The sequence below is a fragment of the Podarcis erhardii genome (genome assembly GCF_964252035.2).
Source record: "Podarcis erhardii genome assembly, chromosome: Z".
NCBI lineage: Eukaryota > Metazoa > Chordata > Lepidosauria > Squamata > Lacertidae > Podarcis > Podarcis erhardii.
Genome location: NC_138504.1, coordinates 47,963,592 through 47,988,457, shown reverse-complemented (window position 1 = coordinate 47,988,457; position 24,866 = coordinate 47,963,592). Strand labels below are relative to the sequence as shown.

The 24,866-nt window shown below is 44.8% G+C and overlaps 1 protein-coding gene across 1 annotated transcript in view; it reads left to right on the top strand.

Moving 5' to 3' along the window:
- The window catches only part of URM1 (ubiquitin related modifier 1), a 30,959-nt gene that overhangs the window by 976 nt on the left and 5,117 nt on the right, over window positions 1-24,866 (top strand). Inside the window, exons 2-3 of the mRNA XM_081847822.1 lie at window positions 4,310-4,380; window positions 24,714-24,795. Of these exons, the coding sequence (XP_081703948.1) occupies window positions 4,310-4,380; window positions 24,714-24,795 (153 nt within the window). The remainder of the gene's footprint in view (window positions 1-4,309; window positions 4,381-24,713; window positions 24,796-24,866) is intronic.

The following is a 24,866-nucleotide window of genomic DNA, read 5'->3' as shown; positions in this document are numbered from 1 at the left end:
GTGGGTAAGAATTTGGTTATACTAAAGAAAGGTATATAAATAATAAAATTTGTGTCAGATTAAAGGAACTTGATGAAGAGAAAGGAAACTACAGGGCATCATATATCAGTATTGTGTCATTTAACTGTTCTCTGTACATTCAAAGAGTTGTTCCTTAAACTCCCCCTCCCCACAAAGAATCCATTTTCTTTTAAAGTCAACGCTGGTATGTGTGAAGTAACAATAAAGAATGATTTTGAGCATATGCAGAATGGCCATTTTCTCAGTAGGCATAGGCAGAACCAGTTCCTACATATGTGCCTTTAGTGTTTCAGGATAGAATACGGTTGGGGACCTTGCAGCCCAGTGGTCTAATTAGGGCAGCCAAATGGCAAGGTCCTATCAGCCAAGTCATTCTCACCTCCCACATACTTAATGTTAGGTGTGGGGCAGGTAAAGTAAACAGGAGGTTGCAGGCACCACCAATCAGTTGACTGCTGGGTCATGAGAAGCCCTTTTCAGAGCACTAGCTTGCAGTGGAAGGTATGAGTTCCAACACCTTTTGTTTTAGAAATGCAGAAATTTAGCACCTGAAGGAACATAGTCTGCCACTATCCTTTAAATCATGTTGCTAACCTGTAGCCCTCCCAGGTTTTTCTGGACTTCAATCTCCCATCAGCTGCTGCCAGCACAGCCAGTGGCCTGGAATGATGAGAGGTGTAGGGTAGCAAAATTTAGAGCAGTGTTTCCCAAACTTGGGACTCCAGCTGTTTTTGGACTACAACTCCCATCATCCCTTGCCAGCAAGACCAGTGGTCAGAGATGATGAGAACTGTAGTCCCAAAGCAGCTGGAGATCCAAGTTTGGAAAATACTGATCTAGAGGGTCACATGTTAGCCTCTCCTGATTTTAATGGTTCATCAGGTTTGACCCGCGTATGGGATGGCTGCATATTCCTGCATTGCAGGGGGTTGAACTAGATGATCCTCAGTGTCCCTTCCAATTCTATGTCTATGATTCTATTTGTTGAATAAAGAGCTAGACATTTTAAGGACCACAAAATAAGTACATTGTAAACAACCCTGTGATCCTCAGACGAAGGACGGCAAAGAAAATGAATGAATGAATGAATGAATGAATGCACAAAGTGGTATGAAACAATATTACGTCATTAGTGCCATGTAGGTGGCTCAGTCTTGGATGTATTTCCTTTCTCGGTAATGTTGAAAGGGAGATAAAAATCCAGCTAGGCATCAGACATCAAGGTGCTTGATGTTTAGTTTTCAAATGCTGCTTTCTGCATTGAATAGTCTGAAGTCATTCTGTAGTTAAGTGTTTATTATAAGGTCCATGAAAATAGGTCTCAGAGGAAAGTGATGAATGAGTCTGTCAAGCAGTCTTCCTCGCCCTGGTGCTACAAATGTTGTAATCCAACTCCCAGTATTCCTGACCATTGGCCATGTTGACCAGGGCTGATGAGTTGTAGTCCAAAGCATTTGGAGATCACCAGACTGAGGACATCTGCTGTAAAAGTTTACAAAAAGGCACTCTTGTTAAAGAGGCGGTTTGAACATCACTTAGCCTGGCGTGCTCTGGTCCATGGGGTCACGAAGAGTTGGACACGACTAAACAACAACAATAGCAAAGCATACATGTGAAGTACAGGACTCCTTCCAGAATGGGAATAGACTGGATTGCAACTTTTGACTATATATGTAATCAAGAAAAGAAGGGAATCAAGCATGCAACATTGGCATCAAACAAAAGGGAAGCAACACAACTATGAAAAAGAGAAATGCCAGTATCTCTAGTCCCTAAAAGTTTGTGCTACAGTGAATATGTTGAGTTTTTGAAATATCACAGGTATAAAAAGGAAACAAATGATCCATCTTTAAACAAACAAGCCCACCTGTGACTTTGCAAATGTTTCCCTCAGTATCTGATGGTGTCCCCTCTCTCCTGCAGTTGGCTATAACTGTCTCTGTCTAGTGGTAGTGCATTAACTAGAATGGTGGGTCTTGATGGGGAAAAACCGGGGGAAATTGCATTCTCAGTGAGCTAGGATATGAATTCACACTTATCAGAACCAAACCTGCTATGATAATGTAGATGAAGTGCCTTAGATACTGTTTACATATGTTAATTTCCAGAGGGGCTGCTGTGTTTTTCATAACAAAAAGAGCAAAAGGGTTTGTAGCACATTGAAGGCTGACAAATTTATTATGACATAAATGTTTGTGGACTGCAGTGGAGAAAGCTGTGGCCCTCCCAGTTGTTGCTGGACTCCCAGCTCCTATCAGCCACATCCAGCATGGTCAGTGGTCAGGGATGATGAGAGTTGTGTGTCCAGCAGCATCTGGAGGACCTTAGGGTCCACATCCCTGATTTACATCCTAGAGGGGTACACTATTAAACTTAAATTCAGCCTTCACCAACAAATGCTTTGGTTCAGAACTTCCATTGTGCTGCCTGGAGCCACTTACAGTCCAGAGCATCTGGAGAACATTAGGCTGGTGGAAGCTACTTCTGAAGAGATTTTAAGATGTGCCCCATTTTACTATGTAAACGTGTAGAGAACATTTAGTTGAAATATGGTATATAAACATTCTAAATAAACTCCCCATCAGTTCTAGTAGATACCTTTCTCCAAACCTTGAAGGGTTTCTTCGACTTAAATAAATAATGTCCTTTCTCCATGCTCGCACCATCTAGTACATCGTTTTGAGATAACTACTCCGCCCATGCTAGCCACTGTAGAACTGATTTCCAGAAAAGCAGTGTTTATTTGGTCCCCCCCACACTTTTCTTGGAAGTGCCTAAAAGAGTGCTCTATGTGTTCACATTGCAGCTGAGTTCTCCCCCCAGCTAGTATGCTACAGAAGGACCTTATCTCCCATCCCAGTATCTGCGATTAACACAAAGTGTGAGCTTGTTTTCACAGCAAGCAGAAAGATGCCTCTTTCCTATCATTGGTAGGGATTGTTCTCGCTCATGAATCTCCAGATTTGTCTAACATTAATAACTGCTACTTCAGTTTTCAGTTAACTGTTTTTCTTTTTTGTTGAGCCTAGATAGCACTAACAGAGCAACCCTTGGGGAGTGTGGCTTTGTATAAGTAATAGCATTGCAGTGAGCATTACAAAGGCACTGTTGTGCTGTTCCATAGTACAGCCAAAAATCTCCCTCCACGTAACTAGATTTAAAGGGACTGGGTCTAATGCTAATATTTCACCGTATTTTGATAATTCCTTTTCCATATCTCTCTGTTAACATGGCAATCATGAAGCATCTTGGATGCCAAGAAGCCAGTACCAATTAACTGCTGGAGTAGATTTTGATGATGGCTCATTCCCTCATGGCTCCATGGTTAGATGTTGCCTGCTCTCCATCAATCTCAGCTGTGTGTCTTAAGTAGTATTCCTGTACACCAGCCTTTCCCAACCTGGTGTCCTCCAGCTCTTGTTGGACTACGACTCATCATCAGTTCTAGCCAGCATGGCCAAGGTCAAGTATGATGGAAGTTATAGTTGAGCAACACCTGAAGGGTGCCAGGTTGGTATGTGCTTTTCTGGAACTAAGTGAGGTTTTTCCTTGAGCAGGTATATATAGAATTGATGATGGTTCAGGCCTGTGCTGAACAGATTCCTCAATTGAAACTTTCTCTATATGTTTTTTCTCGTCCTTCAGAAATGCTAGAAGATGCTTTATTTACATTGTGGTTCTCTCTCCTGTGCCTCTTTCCCTAATACATCCTCTTCCCCTTATATATGTATTTTTCTTTTAATACTGATGTGGATTGGTTTTCAATGGGGCTATTAGATAAGTTGCAGAGCCAACTCTACTGGTAGGCAAAGTGAGGCAGCCAACCTGGATGGCAAATGGGGCAGCAGCTACAGAACAGTGGTGGCAGCCTCCTGCAGTTGATCTTTCTGAACCCCCTTAAGAAGACAGAGCTCAGTTTATCACACACCCTGCCATGTGCCCCCTAGGCTGCCCCTTCTCCCCTCTGTTAAGAAGGAAGGAGGACAACCATTGAGGAATAAGATTCAGTTGCCAATTGAGTAGGCTTCTCTGTGTGAAATGAGAAGGTGTAGGTTGTATCTTGTCCTTTTCCTCAGGCATCAAATTGTCTTGGATCAACCCTGTATGCTAAGAATGAGTTAATTTATTGCATTTGCACATGAAGTAATGCACATGAAGTGAGGGGTATGTAGAGGGGAAACACCTTAGTTTGTTTTTAATTATGCATGCACTATAAAAGGCTGGTGTCTCTATGATTTTTGTCTTTCAGAATGTTGCTGATTATGTGTTTCTTGTCTTAAATTTTCAGAGGTGGAGCAGAGCTCTTGTTTGATGGGATAAGAAAACATCAGGTGACTCTGCCCAGCCAGAAAAAACCTTGTGAGTATTTTGACTGTTCTGTCTTCTTCTGGCCCAGACTTGGTTCTTATTGATGGACCAAGATGAAAATGAAAACATGTTCTATTTGTGAAGCTTTTAAACTCGAGGTCCAATGGCACATGGGAAACTGCCTTATGGTTGATCAGACTATTTCTCCACTTCCTAGGCTTGATGTCTCCTTGATTTTGGGCAGAGAAAGCCCTCTCCAGTTGCCTGCAACTCAACATTGCTGTGATGTCAGGGGGTGATGCATTTTGAAGCCCTGATTGCTGGAACTTCAAAGCACAGCATGGTTTGTTTGAAACAGTTCCATTCTGTTATTTGAATCTCCAAAAACCAGAGATTCAAGTAGCAGCGCTGGGAAGGAAAAGGAGTATCCATGCCTTGGAAACAGCTTTTCTTTCATGGAGCAAGAAGTGATGATGGATGATGGGAGCATGTTAAGGAACAATTTGGAGCTCCCTTCAAGCCATTATTTGTTCCACATCAGACATTTTTTATGTCGAGTGTAGGGTGGTGGGCATGATTTACCCAAAACAGCCTCATGGGCCAAATGGGGAGGTCTGGCAGGCCAAGTTTGGCCTGGAGGTTCCACACCCCTGCTTTAACTGGAGGAGTCAAGGACCTTCTTCAGGGAAATCAGGTGCTCAGCTGCTGCTTCATTGATCCAGGTGGCTTCTGGTCCCTATTCATGCATGTTTCTGGGCAAGGATATAGTGAAGTGCTTTTGGTCTGCAAAATGAAGGCTACTGCAAAGAACAAAGGGTGACTTCTCACACCAACCCCTGGATTAGACAGCTTCCTAGAGGTTAGCTCTATCAGTGACTATTGCCTATTATAATAGGGCTTCCCAATACAGAGGCAGTATTCCTCTGAAACACCAGCTGTAGGGGACTGAAGGCAGGAAGTGTCATGGGCACATCATGCCCTGTTTGTGAGTCTCTCAGAGATATTTAGTTGCCTGCACTTAGAAACAGGCAGTGTTTGTTCTGACTCACCCAGCTAGTTCTGCTGCTCATCTGTAGGGGGATGGTGGTACCCTGAAATTCAGGTCCCAGAGTACAGTCTGAAGGCATGTGATGTATGCAACCTCTCTGCAACTAAGCCTAACCTGAGTCTAATCTGCACTTGGATGGGAGGAAGCTTAGGGATCCCCACCTTGTGTTCCACAATGGAAGAAATGCAGCAATAAATCATTGCATATGGGAGAAAATGAGAAATGAGATGCTGATGCTGCCCCCTATACCTTTGCAATAATGTGTAAACAATAGTGCATCAAGAAGAAACTTGACACAACCAGGGTATGCCAGGGTCATGTAACAGCCATGTAAGGTAGGTTAGGCAGAGAAGTGGTGACTGGTCCAGGATCTCCTGTTTCTACTCATTCCTGTGTAGTGGGATTCCTGACTCAAGGAACAAGTGAATGGCAGAAGCAATCCACCACTGTGCTTCCCATTTGCAGCTAAGGATGTTTTTTGCCTTTACCAAGTTATGTGCTTTTGAATATGTGTGGGAATATCTGGTCACCTGCCACGGTCTTGGGAGTAAGAATTAGATTCAAACATCTAGGGTCATTCAGTGAAGCTGAGTGGTGAGAGCTTCAAGACAGACCAAGGGAAATACTGCTTTGCACATCCCATGGTCAAACTATGGAAATTGCTGCCACAGGTACGGGTTGCCAACTTGAACTGGCCTGGATTACTGCAAACTCCTTATGGTTGCTGCATATTGCCTCCAGGGTCAGAAATGGTATATTTCTTAATATCAGTTCCTGGGGAGCAGTGATGGGAAATGGCCATCACACTTGTGTCCTGCTTTGCCAATGGAAAACAAAACTGGACTGGGCATGATTTCGGACTGATCCAGTGGGGCTGTTCTTACATTCTTAATGCAAACTTAAAACTTGTATTACTGTAAATTGTTTTAGTTTTAGAATTTAATCAAAATTTGATTGAAGCCTAAACTAAGGAGATGCGAGCCTTTGACCAAAGTAACTCCCAGTCCCTAAAGCTGGCTCTGACAGATTCAGCAGGCATCTTCTGCTCCAGCTTTTAAACACCTTTCTGAATTTTTCCTTTGTGGATAATTAATACAACTTTCTGCAACAGTTACTCCAATCTCTGATTTTAACTTTATATAATTTTTTATTGTATGGTTTTACATTCAGTTGTTGTGAACTGCTTTAATTTTTTTTTAATTGAATGGGGCACACAACTATTTGCTGTAAATAAATAAATAAGAATAAATCTTATGGGCATACTCAGCTGCCTCACACCAAGTCAGGCCGCTGGTCTATCAAGCTCAGTCTTGCTGACTTCTGCTGCTGCCAGTTCTTGGACAGAAGCCTCGTCAAGTCCTGCTCCACAGTGGGATTTCTTAATTAGTGGAGCCATCTGATTGAACAACTTAAGTAGACGTGGGGAACCACATATTTACCTGCCCCAAACCTGACATCCTATGTATTGGGCATATGGACATGGCTTGGAAAGGTGGCCTTTCAGGCCAAATTGGGACCCCGAATTGGGGCCCATGAGCCAGAGGTGCCTTCTCACCTCACCTTGCTCCTGGCTGAACTGAGGTTTTCATTAGTTAAGGCTGCAGTCCTATACACACTTACCCGGGAACTCTGTTTAAACATAGTGGGGCTTTCTTCTGAGTAAACTTCCACAGGATGTTTCCCAGTACCCACCCATCTGCCCTTTTTTATTGGGACAAAATCCATACAACTGTCCAGAGACAGGGAGCACAAGGCAAGCGAAGGATGCTGGTCTGCTTCTGTGTATTATTTTTGTAATCAATGTAGAATAATAGAATTGTAGAGTTGGAAGGGAGCTTGAGGATCATATAGTCCAGCCCCTGCAATGAATCATGGCAGTCTGTGAACTGAGATAGCTCTTTCCACTCTTACTTATTGACTTTTATTTTGTTCTCTTGACAACCCCATTTTACTGTACCTCCTGGCCCATATGGTTGTTTTATTGCCATTGTATTGTTGATGGTTTCTCCATTTGTTTGAAACCCAACAAAAACGTCTTTAAAGGGGGATGCTGCTGCCCTAGCTCCTCTTCCTTGCTCCTGCATACCAGCTCAGGAAGGACAGGTGAATTGTCCTGGCTCAAGAGGTTGAGTCAGGCAGCAGTGCCCCCTTTGCAGGGGTGTCATGCTACCCTGCAGCACCTACCTCTGATGCCGACAATTGCAGACAATGGTGAATAAACTGGAAGCCCTCAATCATGAAAGATAAGAATTCTATTTATTGGTGTCCTCCTGGATGTGAGTGCTGTGAACTCCACCAACACTCAGTAGTGAAGCGGGTCATTGTATGGCTGCAGCAACCAGAGATGTCGGAGCGACTGCCTCCTTCTCCTGTAGCCATACAGTGCAGCATTTGTCTGTCGTCAAAAGAAGCATCGCTTTCTCCTCTGTGTGTGTGTCTAAACAACAATCCAGGAATAATTTTAACTCTTTCAATGGTGAGCTCTGATAGATGGCAGCTTCTAAGTCAGGCTTTGCTCTCCTTGTGACATCTATTTAGTCCCATGTGTGGGCTTGCTTAGCTGCTGCTGCTGCTGCTGTAACATCTAAGTAGCTTATAAATGGTGATACCTGCAGGGTAACTTCAGTGTCATGTCAACAGCTTTCCTCTACCCAGAGGGGTTATAGGGCCCCAAAAGGAGCAGATGTCAAAACAGTGGGAGAGCAAAGAGGTCTCATGTCAGTGCAGGTAAATATGTTTGGGAAAATGACATTCTATCCAACTATATTCCTGGTTTGGAGGACCTGAAAGAGGCACTCCAGATCCCATCACAATCTTTCTTGCTAAAATAATTAACATAGAAGAAAACTTGGATATTTGCCCTCCCTTGACAAATTCTCAAAGGGCTAAAAGGATGATAAGGCATAGCTATCTTAGCGATTTGCCAAGATGAGTCATGGACGAAATAAGGTCTTGCTAAGTTCTTCAAAAGAAGCAGATAAAGCTGAGGTTCACCGCAGGTGGATGAATCTTATCCCAGCTTTTGAACTGCCATTATTAAAAAGTAGATCTGGAAAATTTCCATTTCTTGCCCAACACAAGAAATACCAAACGTTTACTTATGACTTTTAGTAAACCGGCCTTCCCGTCTTGACTTAGGGAGATGAAAAACATCCTATGGTGGTCTCATTTTCTTCACCCGATAAGGGTTTTCAAAGATGAAACAGTGAGAAAGTTGGTCCCTGGCAGAAATCAAAGCAAATGCCGATAAGGGAAACTAAATTAAACAATAGAAACATTACGAGTCCGAAGGAGGAAGAGAAATCCATGAGTTCAGAAATACAAGAACTGAAGAGGAGATTATTAAGTATAAAGCCTGAGATTTCAATTCAAAATATAAGGACATTAGAGCCTGGAACACAATATTTAAATATGCCCAACAGCTCTCCATCCTGAAGAAGGACATCGGCGCAACTCTGATCTCTTCCTAGGCGATAGCGATGAAGAGGAGGAGTCTGGCGACCCTGACATTCCTATTTTAATAACTCACAAAGAACCTCAGGTCGCTGATAGACTCTTGAAATTAAGCAACAGTTATATCCGGACCTTTGCTTAACATTCCCAAAATCTACAAGGACGACCGTTCTTCCCTATTGCATTACTGGCAAGATAGGACTGGTGGAGTTCCTGAGCATGAAGCTGGCTCTTTGCTGGCTAGTGATCCCCATTTTACAGCATATGCCTTTTTAAAACTCCCAAAGGCTCAGAAAGAGTTAATAGCCCCATGGCCATCCCATGAAGGAGGGAGGGATTGACAGCTAGCGGGCCACTGTGGGGCCGCCCTCCTTGCCTGGGGTGCGGCAGGATGGGCTACACCTATTGGGGATTTTGTCCTGCTGATTTTATATCTCAACATTATACCTTTCTGATTCAGGAGACCTGGTCCAGGGACGACTTGTTAGTGAGGGGATATCACTCCTTTATAGAGGAGGCCAACACGGGGTTTGGGATCACCACCATTGAAGGGCGAGGGAGGTTTGGCGGTGGGGGTAGATATTATAGGCAAAGAGTTTTGAGATGTGGTGATGCCCAAACCCCTTCCAATCTGCACCCCATCCCGAGCAGGGATTACCCACCTCCATCACTGGTGTTGTGCAATGCCAGGTCTATAGGCAATAAAACCACCACCATGTGATACTTTTTTATCTCGTTGGGGGTTGGCCTGGCTTGTGTGACGGAGACCAGGGTGCGTGAAGGGGAAGTAGTCGCCTTGCATGAGATAGCACCCCTGGGTTTCTCCGTCCTCCACCAGTCACAGACTGTGGGGGGGGGGAGGAGCAGTAGCGTTAATCCGGGAGGATTACTCTTTCAGTGCTCTGCCACCACCATCAGTCTCCAGCATTGAATGTGTTTGCCTAGTGTGGTGCACCAAGGAGAGCTTGGCTGTCTGGCTGGTGTACCGACCACCTAGCGCACCAGCAGCCACCCTGTCAGGCCTGTTGGATGTGGTGGCAGGCTGGGCCTTGGAGTTCCCTAACCTACTGGTTTTGGGGGATTTCAACGTCCATGCTGATGCCACCCCCTCCTCACGGGCTGTGGACGTGGTGTCTTCCATGGCTACATTTGGGCTCTCCCAAATGGTGTGTTTTGAGTCCCACACACCAAGCAGGCCACTCGCTGGATTTGATTTTTGGTGCAGGTATAGATGTGATCTATACCTATACAGGTATAGATCTATACCTGTATGTGATCTATACAGGTATGTGATCTATACCTATACAGGTATCTATACAGGTATAGATGTGATCATGTCCTCACTTGTGGAAGTGCCATGGTTTGATCACTACGCTCTAAAAGCCAGGATTCCTGACTCCACCCCACTTGGGTGGTGAGCCTATTTGGGCTTGCCTGCAATGGATCCTGATGGATTTCGTCAGGGCTTGCGGGACCCTGCTCCCCCTGGTGGCTCACTAGATGAGCTTGTTGAGAACTGGAATAGCTGGTTCTTGGTGGCCATCAATGAGATCACACCTAAGCGCCCTCTGCGACCTCGCTGATACTGGACCCCCTGGTTTACCGAGGAGCTCTGGAAAATGAAGCGGGACCTCAGATGGCTAGAGCGAGTATGGCGGCATGCTCGCGACGGAGCCTCAAGAACATCTTATAAGACGCTTATGAAAGCCTATGAGATGGCAGTGAAAGCTGCAAAGAAGTTTTACTTCTCAGCTTCCATTGCATCCGCTAGCTCTCGCCCAGCGCAACTTTTTAGAATAATTAGGTCTCTAACAACCCTAGAGGAACAGCTAAATTTAAATACGAATTTGACCCACAGCTGTGAGGCATTTCGAGCTTTTTTGCGGAGAAAGTCTTGCTGCTCCGCCATGACCTCCCTGCCAGTTTGGATACAGTAACAGAACTGGAGGCCCCTCAACTGTCCTCAGGTCTGGTATTGGACCACTTTGATTGGATACTCCCTGCTGATGTAGACAGATTCCTCTGAGCTGGAAGACCCACCACTTGCCCCCTTGACCCGTGCCCGTCCTGGCTGATTAGAGCGTGTCCAGACAAGGTGCAGGCCCCCCTGGGTGAGATCATCAATCAGTCCCTTGGCACAGGGACTTTCCCAGGGGAGTTGAAGAAAGCAGTGGTGTGTCTGCTCTTAAAGAAAACATCTCTAGATCCTTTAGATCTATCCAATTACTGCCCGGTTTCGAATCTTCCGTACCTGGGTAAGGTAATTGAGAGAGCGGTTGCCAAACAGCTTGGTAGATCTCTGGATGAAACATCAGCTCTGGACCCATTTCAGTCCGGCTTCCGCCCTGGTTACGGGACTGAGACGGCTTTGGTTGCCCTGACAGATGATCTCTGTAGACAGCTGGATCGAGGCGGGTCGGGACTGCTGATTCTTTTAGATTTGTCAGCAGCCTTTGATATGGCCAATCATGAACTTTTGGACTTGCTGACGTGGGGATTCAGGGCATTCCGACAATGGTTGTGCTCCTTTATCTCAGGTTGGGGACAGAGGGTGGTGCTAGGGAGGGAGTTGTCACCACAACATTCCTTGGTGTGTGGAGTCCCTCAGGGCGCAATCCTTTCCGCTATGGTTTTCAATATCTTTATGCGCCCCCTTGCCCAGATCGTCCGGAGCTTTGGGCTGGGTTGTCATCAATATGCTGATTACACCCAGCTTTATCTGTTGATGGACGGCTACCCTGACTCGGCCCCGGACACACTGACCAGATGCTTGGAAGCTGTGGCTGGATGGCTGTGTGGGAGCCGGTTGAAGTTAAATCCTTTGAAGACAGAGGTCCTCTGGCTGGGTCAGGACAACATGGGGTTGGGGGGCCAACTCCCATTTCTTGCAGGGGCTCAATTAGTGCCAGCGCCTTCTATCAAGAGCTTGGGTGTAACCTTCAATGCCTCCCTTTCCATGGAGGCGCAGGTTGCAGCCACAGCAAAGGTGGTATTTTTCCATCTCCGGCGTATCAAGCCATTGGTCCCTTACCTGTCTCGCCCCGATCTGGCCACCGTGATCCATACGACGGTCACCTCCAGGCTTGATTATTGTAACTCGCTCAATGCGGGGCTGCCCTTGAAGCCGACCCAGAAACTCCAGCGGGTGCAGAATGCCGCGAGGCTCCTTATGGGGTCTTTGCCATGGGATCACATTCATCCAGTGCTTTACCAACAGGGTCAGGTTTAAGGTGCTAGTTTTAACCTTTAAAGCCCTATGCGGCCTAGGACCCTCATACCTACGGGACCGCCTCTCCTGGTACGCCCCACGAAGGACCTTAAGGTCCACAAATAACAACACTTTGGAGGTCCCAAGCCGCAAGGAAGTTAGATTGGTCTCAACTAGTGCCAGGGCCTTTTCAGTACTGGCCCTGACTTGGTGGAACGCTCTGTCACAAGAGTCTAGGGCCCTGTGGGACTTGACATCTTTCCACAGGGCCTGCAAGACAGAGCTGTTCCGCCTGGCCTTTGGTTTGGACTCAGTCTGACCCTTATGTTTCCCACCCCTTATGGTTTTGATTTATGGGCTACTATTAAAATGAGGCTGCATTTTAAATTGTATTTTAACCCGTATTTTAATAAACTGGTTCCCCCCCCCCCCGCCGCCCCATTATGTTTTATTATAGTTTTATTGGTGTTAGTCACCCTGAGCCCGGCTCTGGCCAAGGAGAGCGGGGTATAAATAAAAATTTATTATTGTTATTATTATTATTATTATTATTGTAATAATTTCACAAGCTTCCTTTGCATTTGTGAGCTCAAAGCAAAAGCACCTATTTCAACATATGGCTCATATCATGTGTGGGGCTCCCTTTGTGTCTCAAGGGCGGGCTGCCTCCTTGCCCATTCAGGGAGACATAGATTTGGGTGTGCCCACCTGCTGATGTTAGGCAGGTGATCGGAGCTGGCCCTACCATGAGACAAGCTGCCTCAGGTGGCAAATATCGAAGGACAGCAAGTGGAGAGAGCTGTGTGTGTGTGTGCTATGCAACCTACCTGTATCCACTAAATAAGCCACTGCCCTCAGGGTACCGTGAAGTATGTTGAAATAAGATCCAGCAGTCTGCCGAGCTTTCGTACATGGCATGGGACTGGGAGGAGGCAACCGCTTGCCATTTGTTTCAGGCAACAAAATGTCTTGGGCTTTCCCTGCAGGTGATAACCATTGATTGTGCCTTCTCGGTAGCAGCTCCCTAGCACTGGACTTGGTACTCCATAGAAATTGTTTTATTCACACATGCCTTTGGAGAACAGCGGGTGGTGTAGTTTTACACTGCTGGCTGATTCAATTGCTTTGTTGCTCTTCTGTTCATTATTTAGAATTATTATTTTCTTTCAGTTACTGGTATGTTTGATAGGAGCATATAGGAAGCTCTTTTATTCCACATTGGGCAGTTGGTCCATACTTCATGGGGCTAATGGGAACTGGAGTGCAGGCTTTTCCACTGGACTGTGGGCCTTCTGTGTTGTTGTTTAACAAGCTGCCTCAAAAGCCATGGGGGGAAAGTATGTGGTGTTGGTTTTTTAACATTTCCCCCTTCTGCATAGTTCCCTTCTGAATCTTAGAATTCCCCCGGATTTTCTTGTAGTAACAAATTCAGGTTTTAATGCTGAACTGCAACTGTCAGTGTGCAACTGTTTGAAGACAGAGAGATCATTCCAAACATAAACTTGAAATGTAGGACAACTTTGCCCTTGGTGTCCAAAATAGGCTCACCTTTCTCTCTCCTCCTCTTCTCCCTCCATCATGCCTGACAAGGAATGAGAGGGCTTTTCGTAGGTTCTTAATGGCTGTCTTAATGGCCTTCTTAATGAAATTGCCCTTCACTTCACCAGGGGACAGCAGGTTAGTTTAGGACTACATGGCAGGTTGTGTGGCATGTATAGATCCATCCTCCAAGAGAGGAGCAGCTGTTGAGTGCGAGGCTAAAAGAGGGTGGTGGCCAAGATGGGACATTATGCCAATGACCTTGCCGGGTTGATCTTACAGAAACCTCACATCCATAAGTGGAATGGCCTTCTCTAGGCCACACAAGGAATTTCCCCATTACCAGAGGGTGTCCCGCCCCACATGCACGCTTCGATTATTTGGTAATAATCAACTGACACTCTTTCTCAGCCTTTTCCTGCAAGGCCTTTTGGAGAACAGTAGTTGAACTATGACTCAGGGGCTCTTACAAGGCGTGTCAGCTATTCAAATCAAGCTTCTCTCTCTCTTCTGCACAAGAAAGAAAATGGCCTAAGACAGATTGTCTTGGCTGTCCCCTGCTCCCAGCCACATACTTGATGAGAGGGTGGGAGGCAAAGGGTGAGGCCCTCAGGAGCCAATCCCTAGGAGGGCTTTGGCCAAGCTGTGGGAAGGGTAAGAAGAGGGTCAGGGAGGGGACACCCAGGGCCAGCTCTAAGCTTCTTCTGGGGGCTACTGTGCAAGGTGCCTTCAGTGGGCCCACCCGCCTTCATCCAGCCTGCTCCCTCGCGGTCACTGTTGCCAGCTGCTACTGCTCCTCTGCCACACAGTTGCTGCCACTGCTGAGCAAGCAGGTGGGCGGACAGCTCTTCTTCCTTCTCCTCACCTCTGGCACTTGTTTGCCAGCTTTCCCCATCTGGACCAGAGCAAGGGGCAGGTGGGCAAGCGGGTTGCCATAGCAAGTAGGAGGAGCTGGTCCTGCTGGTGTGGTCCAACCATGCCATTCCTTGGAAGGGAGCTGTGTTGAATGAAGGCATCCTGGAAGAAAAAGCCACTGCCTTGAGCTCCTTTAGAGTTCAGTACAGTAATCAATCAGAGTTACCTCTCTATCCCCACCGTCCTGGTATGACACCTAAAGGTGGTAGGAGGGTGAATTGGTGGTGGTGCGAGTGGGATGGATGGAGGAGGGGATGGTGGTGTGTCTGTGTATTTGTGTGCAAGTTTCTAGGAGGTCCACAAGCCCTTTAAGTTGCTCGGGTTTAGTTCACACGGTTCATGGTGCCAGCTGTTCCTCGCCCCCCCCCTTCCCCTGCCTCCCTCCCAGGGACTGTTTGCTGAGCTGGGGGCTCCTGTGCAAAATTGCTTTTCAAAAGAGCCACTTTCTGCTTAATTAAACAATGAGCCGCCCCTCCCCTGCACATCTGTAAAGCCCCTTCTGCAGTCTCTTTATCCCACAAACTGCTCCATTCTCAATCCCTTTCACTTGTAAATCTCCCTTGCTCCCCCCCACCCATCCCTCTCACTGGCTTTCCGCAATGAAGCTGAGAAGTCTGATTTGGTGGGTCTTGTGGGGTGGAGAAGACCATCAGAGATGGCCACCACTTCCATGCACAGGCCCAGTGGGTCAGCTAATCAAGCTGCTTGCCCTTGAGGAGAATGTCCTAAAGGGAGTATTGGAAGATGCCTCTCCCCTGCCCATCTGCCAGAGCCTGTTGGGACTTTAAATTCAACTTGACTGTATGCCTCTTTCCCACCCACCAAGTTGGTTCAGCCCACAGCAGTGAATGAAGCACCAGAAATAAGCACATAACTAGCTTTACCATCAGTCCTAAGTAAAAGAGCAACAACAACAACAACAATGTGGCAGTAAGCAAACAAAGAAAAAATTCAGTTAAAGCAATGAATGCACTTCACTGCAAAGACCTAAGAATTCATAAATAAAAATTCTCTTAAATGGGGGATAAACTATGCAGCTAGTTTAGGTTTATCTCCCAAAATGTTAGTCAATAAACTGAAATATTTTGATTATAGTTGTAAAAGGGTGGCCCCAGCTGGGCAGCAGTTTTTAATTTTCATTTCAACTGAGTACTCACAAATCTCTCCACAGAAGGTGCCATCTGAAGAGAAACACAAGGCATCCTCTTAAGAACCAAAGTTATTGAAACCCAAGATCACTTTTTAAAATTCATCTAGCCCACCAAGCCATGGAAAGTGGTGCACCAGCCTGATTGAGAAGTGATCTTCAGAGATGCTCTCTCCAAAGCCAAAAGAAGGACCATTTGTTTCCATGCCCTGCATGGAAGGGCGTCTGACCCAGGGACTGGTGCTCTCCAGATGTTTTGGACTGTAATACTCAACGTCCCAGACTTTTAGACATCTGGAGGACATCTAGAGTTTAGGGAAAGCTGGGTAGGAATGTTTGTTTATTTATATTTATTTTAGTAGGGTTTATATACTGCTTTCATCCAAATCAGTTTGCATATCATGTTGGAATAAGACCAGGGAGAGCCGGGTTCAAAACCCCACTCAGTCATGAAGCTTACTGGGTGACTATGGGCCAGTCATTGTCTCTTAACCATTCCTACCTCCCTGTTGTCATTTAAAGCTGAACCCTATGGTCCATGTGGGAAGAAAGCCCTGCATCGTGTTTCTTCTGCTGGTCATGTGCACAAAGCAATGCAGGCCACTGAGCCCTCTTCCTACCCCCCAAAAGTTCTGTCTGCTCCCAACTCCCAACAGCCAATTATTCCTCCTCTCAAACAGGCCTTTCCTATGTATGCATATACTTCCCAATGGATCTTCTTAGCCTTAGAGACAAGCAACACTGGGGCCAGGAACAAAAGCTGAATACAGTGGTGCCTCACAAGACGAAAAGAATCTGTTCTGTGAGTCTCTTCGTCTTGCGGTTTTTTCGTCTTGCAAAGCAACCCTATTAGCGGCTTAGTGGATTAGTGCTATTAGCGGATTAGCGGCTATTAGCCGCTTAGCGGCTTAGAAAAAGGGAGAAAAAAGCGAAAAAAATCGCAAGACTCGCAAGACGTTTTTCTCTTGCGAAGCAAGCCCATAGGGAAATTCGTCTTGCGAAGCGCCTCAAAAAACGTAAAACCCTTTCGTCTAGCAGGTTTTTCGTCTTGCGAGGCATTCATCTTGCGGGGCACCACTGTAATCTTTTCGGATAGTAAATCTGTACATTGTATGAATTAGAAATCCACAACTTTTTAATGTGTTACAATTTGTTGTTACTGTAGCAGCATCTTACAGACTACAAGGGGGCAGGTCCCTGCTTCAAGCGGTTTGCATCTTGAAATAGTGACCTTGGGTTTTTGAAAAGACTTTTGCCCTGTGTCACATGTTGCGATTTCCCCCCATTCTTGAAACAGCCCTTTGAAGGAGTCGGTCTCTCTTCCCATTTTACAGAACGGGGAATTAAAACTGGGAGAGAAGCCCTGACCAAGGTGGGTTTATAATTTGGGTTCGGATCAAACAGGCCACCCAATGAATCGCACCACTGAATGTAATATGTGGAGCTGGCAGTGTGAGAAACGCATATAGATAAGCTAATTGCCAAATGGCACCTTAAACCTTGGTTATGGTCGCCACCACAGAATGTCTAGGCGCCATACTTTTTTAAATAGAATTTATTGTTGTTATTATTGTTAATTCGTTTCATTTCTATGCTGCTTTATCTTGGAAAATAATCTCAAAGTGGTTTAAAGGTCCAGTCATGTCCGACTCTGGGGTTGTGGCGCTCATCTCGCTTTATTGGCCGAGGGAGCCAGCATACAGCTTCTGGGTCATGTGGCCAGCATGACTAAGCTGCTTCTGGCGAACCATAGCAGCGCACGGAAACGCTGTTTACCTTCCCGCCAGAGAGGTACCTATTTATCTACTTGCACTTAGACGTGTTTTCGAACTGCTAGGTTGGCAGGAGCAGGGACCGGGCAATGGGAGCTCAGCCCGTCACGGGGATTCGAACCGCCGACCTTCTGATTGGCAAATTCTAGGCTCTGTGGTTTAGACCACAGCGCCACCCGTGTCCCTCAGAGTGGTTTGCAACACATTTAAAATTCCAACAAAACAATCCAGAATAAAACAAATTCAAGCTTCAAGGAAAATGTTTCAGATCCTTCTCTAAGGGACATTCTGCTTTCCCCATATTTATTTAGCTGCTTAATTTATATAGCAGAAGTACTCTGGGAAGCCCATGTGGTGTGACTTAGGTGATCAGGGTTCGGTTCCCCACTCAGTCATCAAGCACGCTGGGTGACCTTGGAGTGGATCACAGCCTCTTCCCCTACCTCGGAGGGTCATTGTAGGGATTAACTGAGGAGGGGGGGACTCATGGACTCCTTGGAGAAAAAAGTGGGAAACAAAGGCAAAAAATAAGTTCTTCTGCTTACCTGCTTAAGAAAGCTGGAGGGTCCAGCCAATTCACCAGAAGTGAATGATGATGGTCACCCCAAATGCAGAAGGTTCAGCTTAACATATTTTGAAGTAATATCATCTAAAGCAGCGGTTTTCAAAGGGTGTGGCAGGAGAGGGTGGCAAGTTGTCCTGATCCACTGACTCAAAGGTGGGCTCATGGGAGTGGTTTGGTGCAGGTATATGAAAGAAGGATTCAAAGGGATTGCTAGAGTGACTAGTGCTGTATTAATTGAAAGACTTACCAGTAAATCAGCCTGCCAGGCCTTGCTGCTACTATAGATGTAGGATGGACACAGCAGCAGTGAGAGTTTGCCATGACTTGTCCACACCCCAAGTAAGCATTCATAAAGCCTCAGTGTATAAAGCAGCGCATATCAGTTTGCCCAGAACCTCCCATCATGCCTGGTTGGTGGGACCATAGGTGGCCAGTTCTCTAAAGCTTCTCTCCTTCCTGGGCCCAGAGCCCAGCATCCCACTGTCCACAGAATAAGCACAACATCAAGCGAGCCAATTAGCATATATCAAAGCAAGGAAATATAAACATATGTGAGCTTATTCTCACAACAACCACAAATTATTTCTGTGGTTATCTTGACTATCAAGACAGTGTTTGCAGGCCTTTGGGAACATTTCACTTAGGTTCAACACACAAGTGTAGCAGGAAGATTAAAGGACCATCATAGAAACATTTAAGCATTTCAGTGTATTATAGTACAGTGATACTTTTTTTTTCTGTGGGGACGCAGGGGGACTCATACCCCTAAACATTTTGTGAATTGAACGGGAGAAGAAATCCACTGTATTTATTTTCCCCGATTTGAACTGTATATATTTTTCCCCCGGTGGTGATTTTCTTAAGTCAAAATGAGAGTACCCCTAAACATTTTTTAAGAAAAAAAGCACTGAGTTATACCATAAAATTATATATCAATGGAAAGATAATTTAATGAAGAATGTAATACAATAACTTTTATGAAGGATTAATCGTTACAACAGCAGTCATAAATAAGAAACGTGAAACAAACCGAAAAAATGAGATATACAGGTTAAATTGCCATGTTGGCACTTTGCGATAAATAAGTGGGTTTTGGGTTAGAGTTTGGGCCCTCAATCTCTAAAAGGTTCTCCATCACTAGTATAGTATAGTATAGTATAGTATAGTATAGTATAGTATAGTATAGTATCAAGATCAGAAAAGAGAAAGGCTTCTTTGTGTTTGTGAGGAGATGAGAGTGTGTTTAACTCAAATTAGACATAATATAAATGAGATTGCCTGGCCAAAGCCTCTCACTGAGTTTGTAGACATACTTAAGGTACATATTTAAGAGGCTTGTTTACTTTATTTTGGGAATTATTCATGTTCTTATCTAGCTGCATTGTTTTATACTTTCTGGATACAGTATGATCATATAAAGTAGTTGTGTTCTGTGTTATAAATCAAGCACTACTAGGAGTTATTTCTTTTTGTTTCCCAATGAATTTCTTATCAAAAAATTTGGTGTGACATGAGTAAATTTTTATTCTGAAAGTGTGGCCCAGAGTAAACTGATCTATTTAAGTCCAGAGTCTAAAATTACTTAAGTCCACCCCTGGCCTGGCCTGCAATAAGGTGGCTTCTGATAGCATATCCACCCCCACCCAGAAAGCCCCAGCTCTGTTCTGCTTTGCTTATGGAACTCAACCATCTGGGTATTTTTTCAGGGAGGAGGGAATCAAAATGTGAAGACGCACTGGATTATTTTGTGAGTAATCTGGTTTGGTAATGCTCCTGCCTTAATCGTGCCCTTAATTCAGCCTCTTGGGCAAAGGGCCCATCTCTTGCAGAGCAGTGCATTGGTGTGGGGGTGGGGAGGTGCTTGGCTTCCTCTCCTCCCTGCCCCCTCCCTCAGTATTGAAAGAATAAGTCATCTGTCAGTTCCTGGAGGTTGTAAGTGCTCTTCCCATCCATGCAACCCGGAATAAAGGAAGAGGCTCGACAGAGGCAAGTGGCGGGGGTGAGGGTGGGAGAGCTTTGTCATGGCTACGGTGGCTGAGAATGTAGGCAAGGTGACGCTTGGCCGGAGTTAGTGACCTCAGCAAATTGGAGCTTGGCCGTGGTCAGTATGATAAATGATCTCATTCTTACGAGTGGAGTGGGGGGGAGCGGAGAGGGAGGAAAGGAAGAAGATAGGAGGGTGATGTCAGGGTGAAAGCGGTAGTCCATGGGGAGGGGGTCAGAGGAGGCAGTTGAAGGATAGGTGCAGCACCTGCTCAGCCACCTCCTTAGTGACCAGCTTGACCATCATGATGGTGCCTCTTTCAGAGCATCATAGAGTTCGAAGGAGGACACAAGGGTCATCTGGTCCAGCCCCCTGTAATGGAAGAATCTTTTGCCCAACATAATAATAATAATAATAATAATAATAATAATAATAATAATAAAATTATTTATACCCCGCCCATCTGGCTGGGTTTCCCTAGCCACTCTGGGCGGCTTCCAACAAAACACTAAAATACAATAACCTATTAAACCTATTAAACCTATTAAAAAGCTTCCCTAAATAGAGCTGCCTTCAGGTGTCTTCTAAAAGTTTGGTAGTTATTTTTCTCTTTGACATCTGGTGGGAGGGCATTCCACAGGGCGGGCGCCACTACCGAGAAGGCCCTCTGCCTGGTTCCCTGTAACTTGGCTTCTCGCAGTGAGGGAACTGCCAGAAAGCCCTCAGAGCTGGACCTCATGGGACTGAGATTAAGAGTCTCGTGCTCTTCTGACTGAGCTACCAAGACAGCAGTACTTCCATTTTGTCTTGACTTCTGTGGCTTTTGTCTGAATTGTCTCACCCTTCTTCTCCTACACACTTCTTCCACCCACTTTGAAGACCGGCAGGTATCCGATCAGGTCCACTGGCTTTGTTGTTTTTCATTTGTTTAATAGCTGTACGCAACTCTCCCAGATTTGGAGATACTGCAAGCTCATCTCTATATTTGTTTTTGTGGAATTTGTGAGAGGACCTTGGCAGCTATGGGGGAGTTGCGGTTAAGGAGATGCTCGTAATGTGGTACCGTCTGTTGAGCGTAGGGGGCATATGCCATGATTTTTTGGCCCAAAGAGGGTCTTTGTGCCTTTAAAGAAACTGTGCATCATGAGTGTCAGCTAAGTACTGGATCCCTTGAGCTTTTTTTATCCACCAGGTGTTCTTTAGTTCTCTGGTTCTTCTTCGAACCTCAACCTTAGCATTGGCATAGATTTTTTTCTTAGTGGCGTAGTTTATATCTTTTTGCCAGATCTGAAAGGCCTTCCTTTTCTTGTCAGTTAGTGGTTCAGTCTCTCTGTCATTCTCATCAAACCAGTCCTGGTGTTTCTTGGTTTGGTATCCAATAGTTTGTTCACAGGCTGCAGTAATGGATGAAAATGTGTGTGTGTGTGTGTGTGTGTGTGCGCGCGCGCGCTTGCGCGCTTTAACTCTTATCAATGTTTAATTATTTTTAATGGGGGTTTTTCTGTGTTTTTAGCTGTTCTTAGTTTTATCTGTAAACCTCATTGACTCCCTGTCAGGGAAAAGGGTGGAGTATTAATATTAATAATAATATTTATACTCCGCCCATCCAGCTGGGTTTCCCCAGCCCCTCTGGGCAGCTCCCAACAGAAACCCTTAGAGCGATGGGGGTGGAGACACTCCTTCAGGTACACTTCAGGTATATAATAATAATAATAATAATAATAATAATAATAAACATTGTTGCTTGTGGATGAGCGTCTTTAAAAACAGCGAAAGTTGTGAAAATATGAAGGCAAGACTCCAAGACAAAAAACATTCCACATTGGCAACTTGTCACCTTCTTAAAATCCCTTTAACAAATTATTTTCTCTCTCTTTCTTCTGTTGCTTCTCACCTGTCCAGTAGGAAATGAACTGATGCTATCACCATCTAAAATAAATTGTTCTTTGGCTGTCTCAGTCAAATTGATAGTATGAAAAGAAAAACAGCCTGCCACCCATTTCTTCTCTCTTTCCCACCCTTAATGCTACCACAACCCACAGTGCCCATCTTCCTTGTCAGCTTTCTAAATAGAAAGATAAAGGATGGATTTTAATAAGGAATAGGGCAAAGACAAAGGGCTGTTGTTGATTTTTCAAAGAATGAGGGAGGAAAGTGGCAAAGTAGTCTTCCTTGCTGGAGATCCCCTCCTGTGGTTTCCAGCAGCAACTGGTATTCAGAAGCGTGGCTGCCTTCAGGTGTGGATCATGAGTAGTAGCCCTGATAGCCCTCTCCAGAGATGATGGTGGTCATCACTGCCTTCCCATGGGACCCAGTTCCATAGTTGTAACTATATGTTGCATGAAGAAGTACTTTCCTTTAAACTAGCAACTAAGAAGTTTCCCCTCTCCCCCCCCCTGAAAAAATAGGTTATTTTTTAAAATGGGGAACAGGAGTGTATTTTGGGGGGAAAGGAATTGGTGAGCTTGGTTCTGGCATTGATCACAAATTCCTGGTTTGAGCCGTTCTCAGAGGCATGTAAAGTTCCTTAATTCTTAGTGTATGTCCATTTGCCTGAGCTGCCATTTTATATTTCAGGGGTTCTCCTAAGAATAAAGGGAGGTATTTCAACCATGTTTTACTCAAGAGGAGACCTGTTGAAATTAATGAGCATGAGAGTGGAGAACTTAAAAGAGTTTAAGGATTTATCAGGGATGTTAACAACATGGTTACAGTATCATCATTTGAATTAATTTTTTTAAAAAAGGATATGAAGCAGGGGTTTGGGGAACAACTACCACAACTAGAGAGAGAGAGAGACCTGTTAAACTATAATGTTAAAGTGATGTCTAATATGTATGAGATGTTATCGGAATAGGACACAAAAGATGAAAGAGTGAAATCTTCAATGATACAATGGGCAATTGATATTGGTCATAATATAGAAATGGAAGCATGGGAATGATTATGGAATATGGGTATAAAATTTACAGCATGTTATGGTTTAAGAGAAAATTATATGAAAATGTTATATAGATGGTACCTAACATCCAGTAGAATGGCAAAAGTATAAATAAAAATAAAAAAGTGTTGGAAATGTAAAGAAAAAGAAAGTACCTTTTTTCCATATGTGGTGGTCTTCTAATAAGGTCAAAGCTTACTGGGAAATGATATATAATGAATTGGAAAAGATGTTTAAGATAACATTTGTTTAAAAAAAAAACCCAAAAGCTTTTCTTTTGGAAATTATGGGATCAGAACTACCTAAACAGTATAGAAATTTATTTATGTATGTGACCACAAATAGAATGCCCAAAAATGGAAGGATGAAGAGGTCCTGATGAGAGAAGAATGCTTACAGAAACCATTCTTACTGGAAGAATAAGAAATCAAGATAACAAACTTTTTAGAAAGGAATAGAAATGGTTTATTATTTAGAAACAAAGTGTAAACAGATTGTAAAAACCTGCAGTTTCAAATATATATATATATATGAGCTGTATGTCAGAATAGATAAATAAAAGAATAAGTTAAGATAATTTGGAGCACGCAGGAAAGGTCAAAAATAAATGTAAAGAACCACAGAAAGAGGGGGAAAGGAGTTGGAGTCAAAAATGTTAAAATTATGATTGAATAATTCTTGTAATGCATATAAATGAAAAATATTTTTTAATAAAAAAAACACAAATTAATGAACATGACTAATTCAGTCCCATTGATTTCAGTGGGTCTACTCTGAAGAAAACTTCATTGAATACTGCCAAAAGTAGATCCCACAAACCTGAACCAAAAGCCACCCTGCCATTGCAACAGAATCCATCATTGAGAAGAATGAAACATGAACAAACATTCTGTATACTATGCATGGTCAAAAGGCAGGACAGCATGTCCATGGACTGCTTGCATTTGGAAATCCCAACCACTACCTTTCCCCCCAGGGATGCGGGTGGCGCTGTGGTCTAAACCACTGAGCCTCTTGGGCTTGCTGATCAGAAGGTCAGCGGTTCGAATCCCCGTGACGGGGTGAGCTCCCATTGCTCGGTCCCTGCTCCTGCCAACCTAGCAGTTCGAAAGCATGTCAAAGTGCAAGTAGATAAATAGGTACCGCTCTGGCAGGAAGGTAAACGGTGTTTCCGTGTGCAGCTCTGGTTCGCCAGAAGCGGCTTAGTCATGCTGGCCACATGACCTGGAAGCTGTATGCCGGCTACCTCGGCCAGTAAAGCGAGATGAGCGTCACAACCCCAGAGTCGTCTGCGACTGGACTTAACTGTCAGGGGTCCTTTATCGTTCCCCCACCCCCCACCGTGGCATTTGAGTAGTGTGCTTTGCAGAGGAGAAGTGGGTTGGAAGTGGGTGCTTTACCCCTTCCACAGCTGCCTCTTCACTTTCCCTTTCTATTTTTATTTCTAGTTCCCCTTCCCCTCCTCCTCAGGCCAGGGTTCTGGATGTGTGCATGGGGTGCTTATAAAATGAGACTGGAGTTGGTGTGAGATGATGGGGTGCCCCTGCAAATACTTGAAAGCAATGAGGTGGCATCAACCTGGTCGTCGAGCGTCCTTTTGCAGGTAGCTCCTTCCGCTCACTGGCATTACTGCAGTGACAACTTTCCTTTCTTAATCAGCTTTTATCTGGGTAGGAAGAAATGTTAGCAATACTGTGTTCTGATTTCATATGGGCAGAAAATGTTACTGGGCACTGCTGCTAAAGCACAATCCAAATTAATTCTTTCTTTTCTTTTTATCCCCCACCCCACCCCTCAAAAACATTATTGCAGGGGATGTTCGAAACCTGCTGGTGTGGATTAAAGAGAACCTGTTGAAAGAGAGGCCAGAACTGTTTGTGCAGGGAGATTCTGTGTAAGTAACTGTGATTGCCCAGAAATCATCCTGTTCTGGATGTCCCCAGAAAGGCTGGACATGAAGGCAGC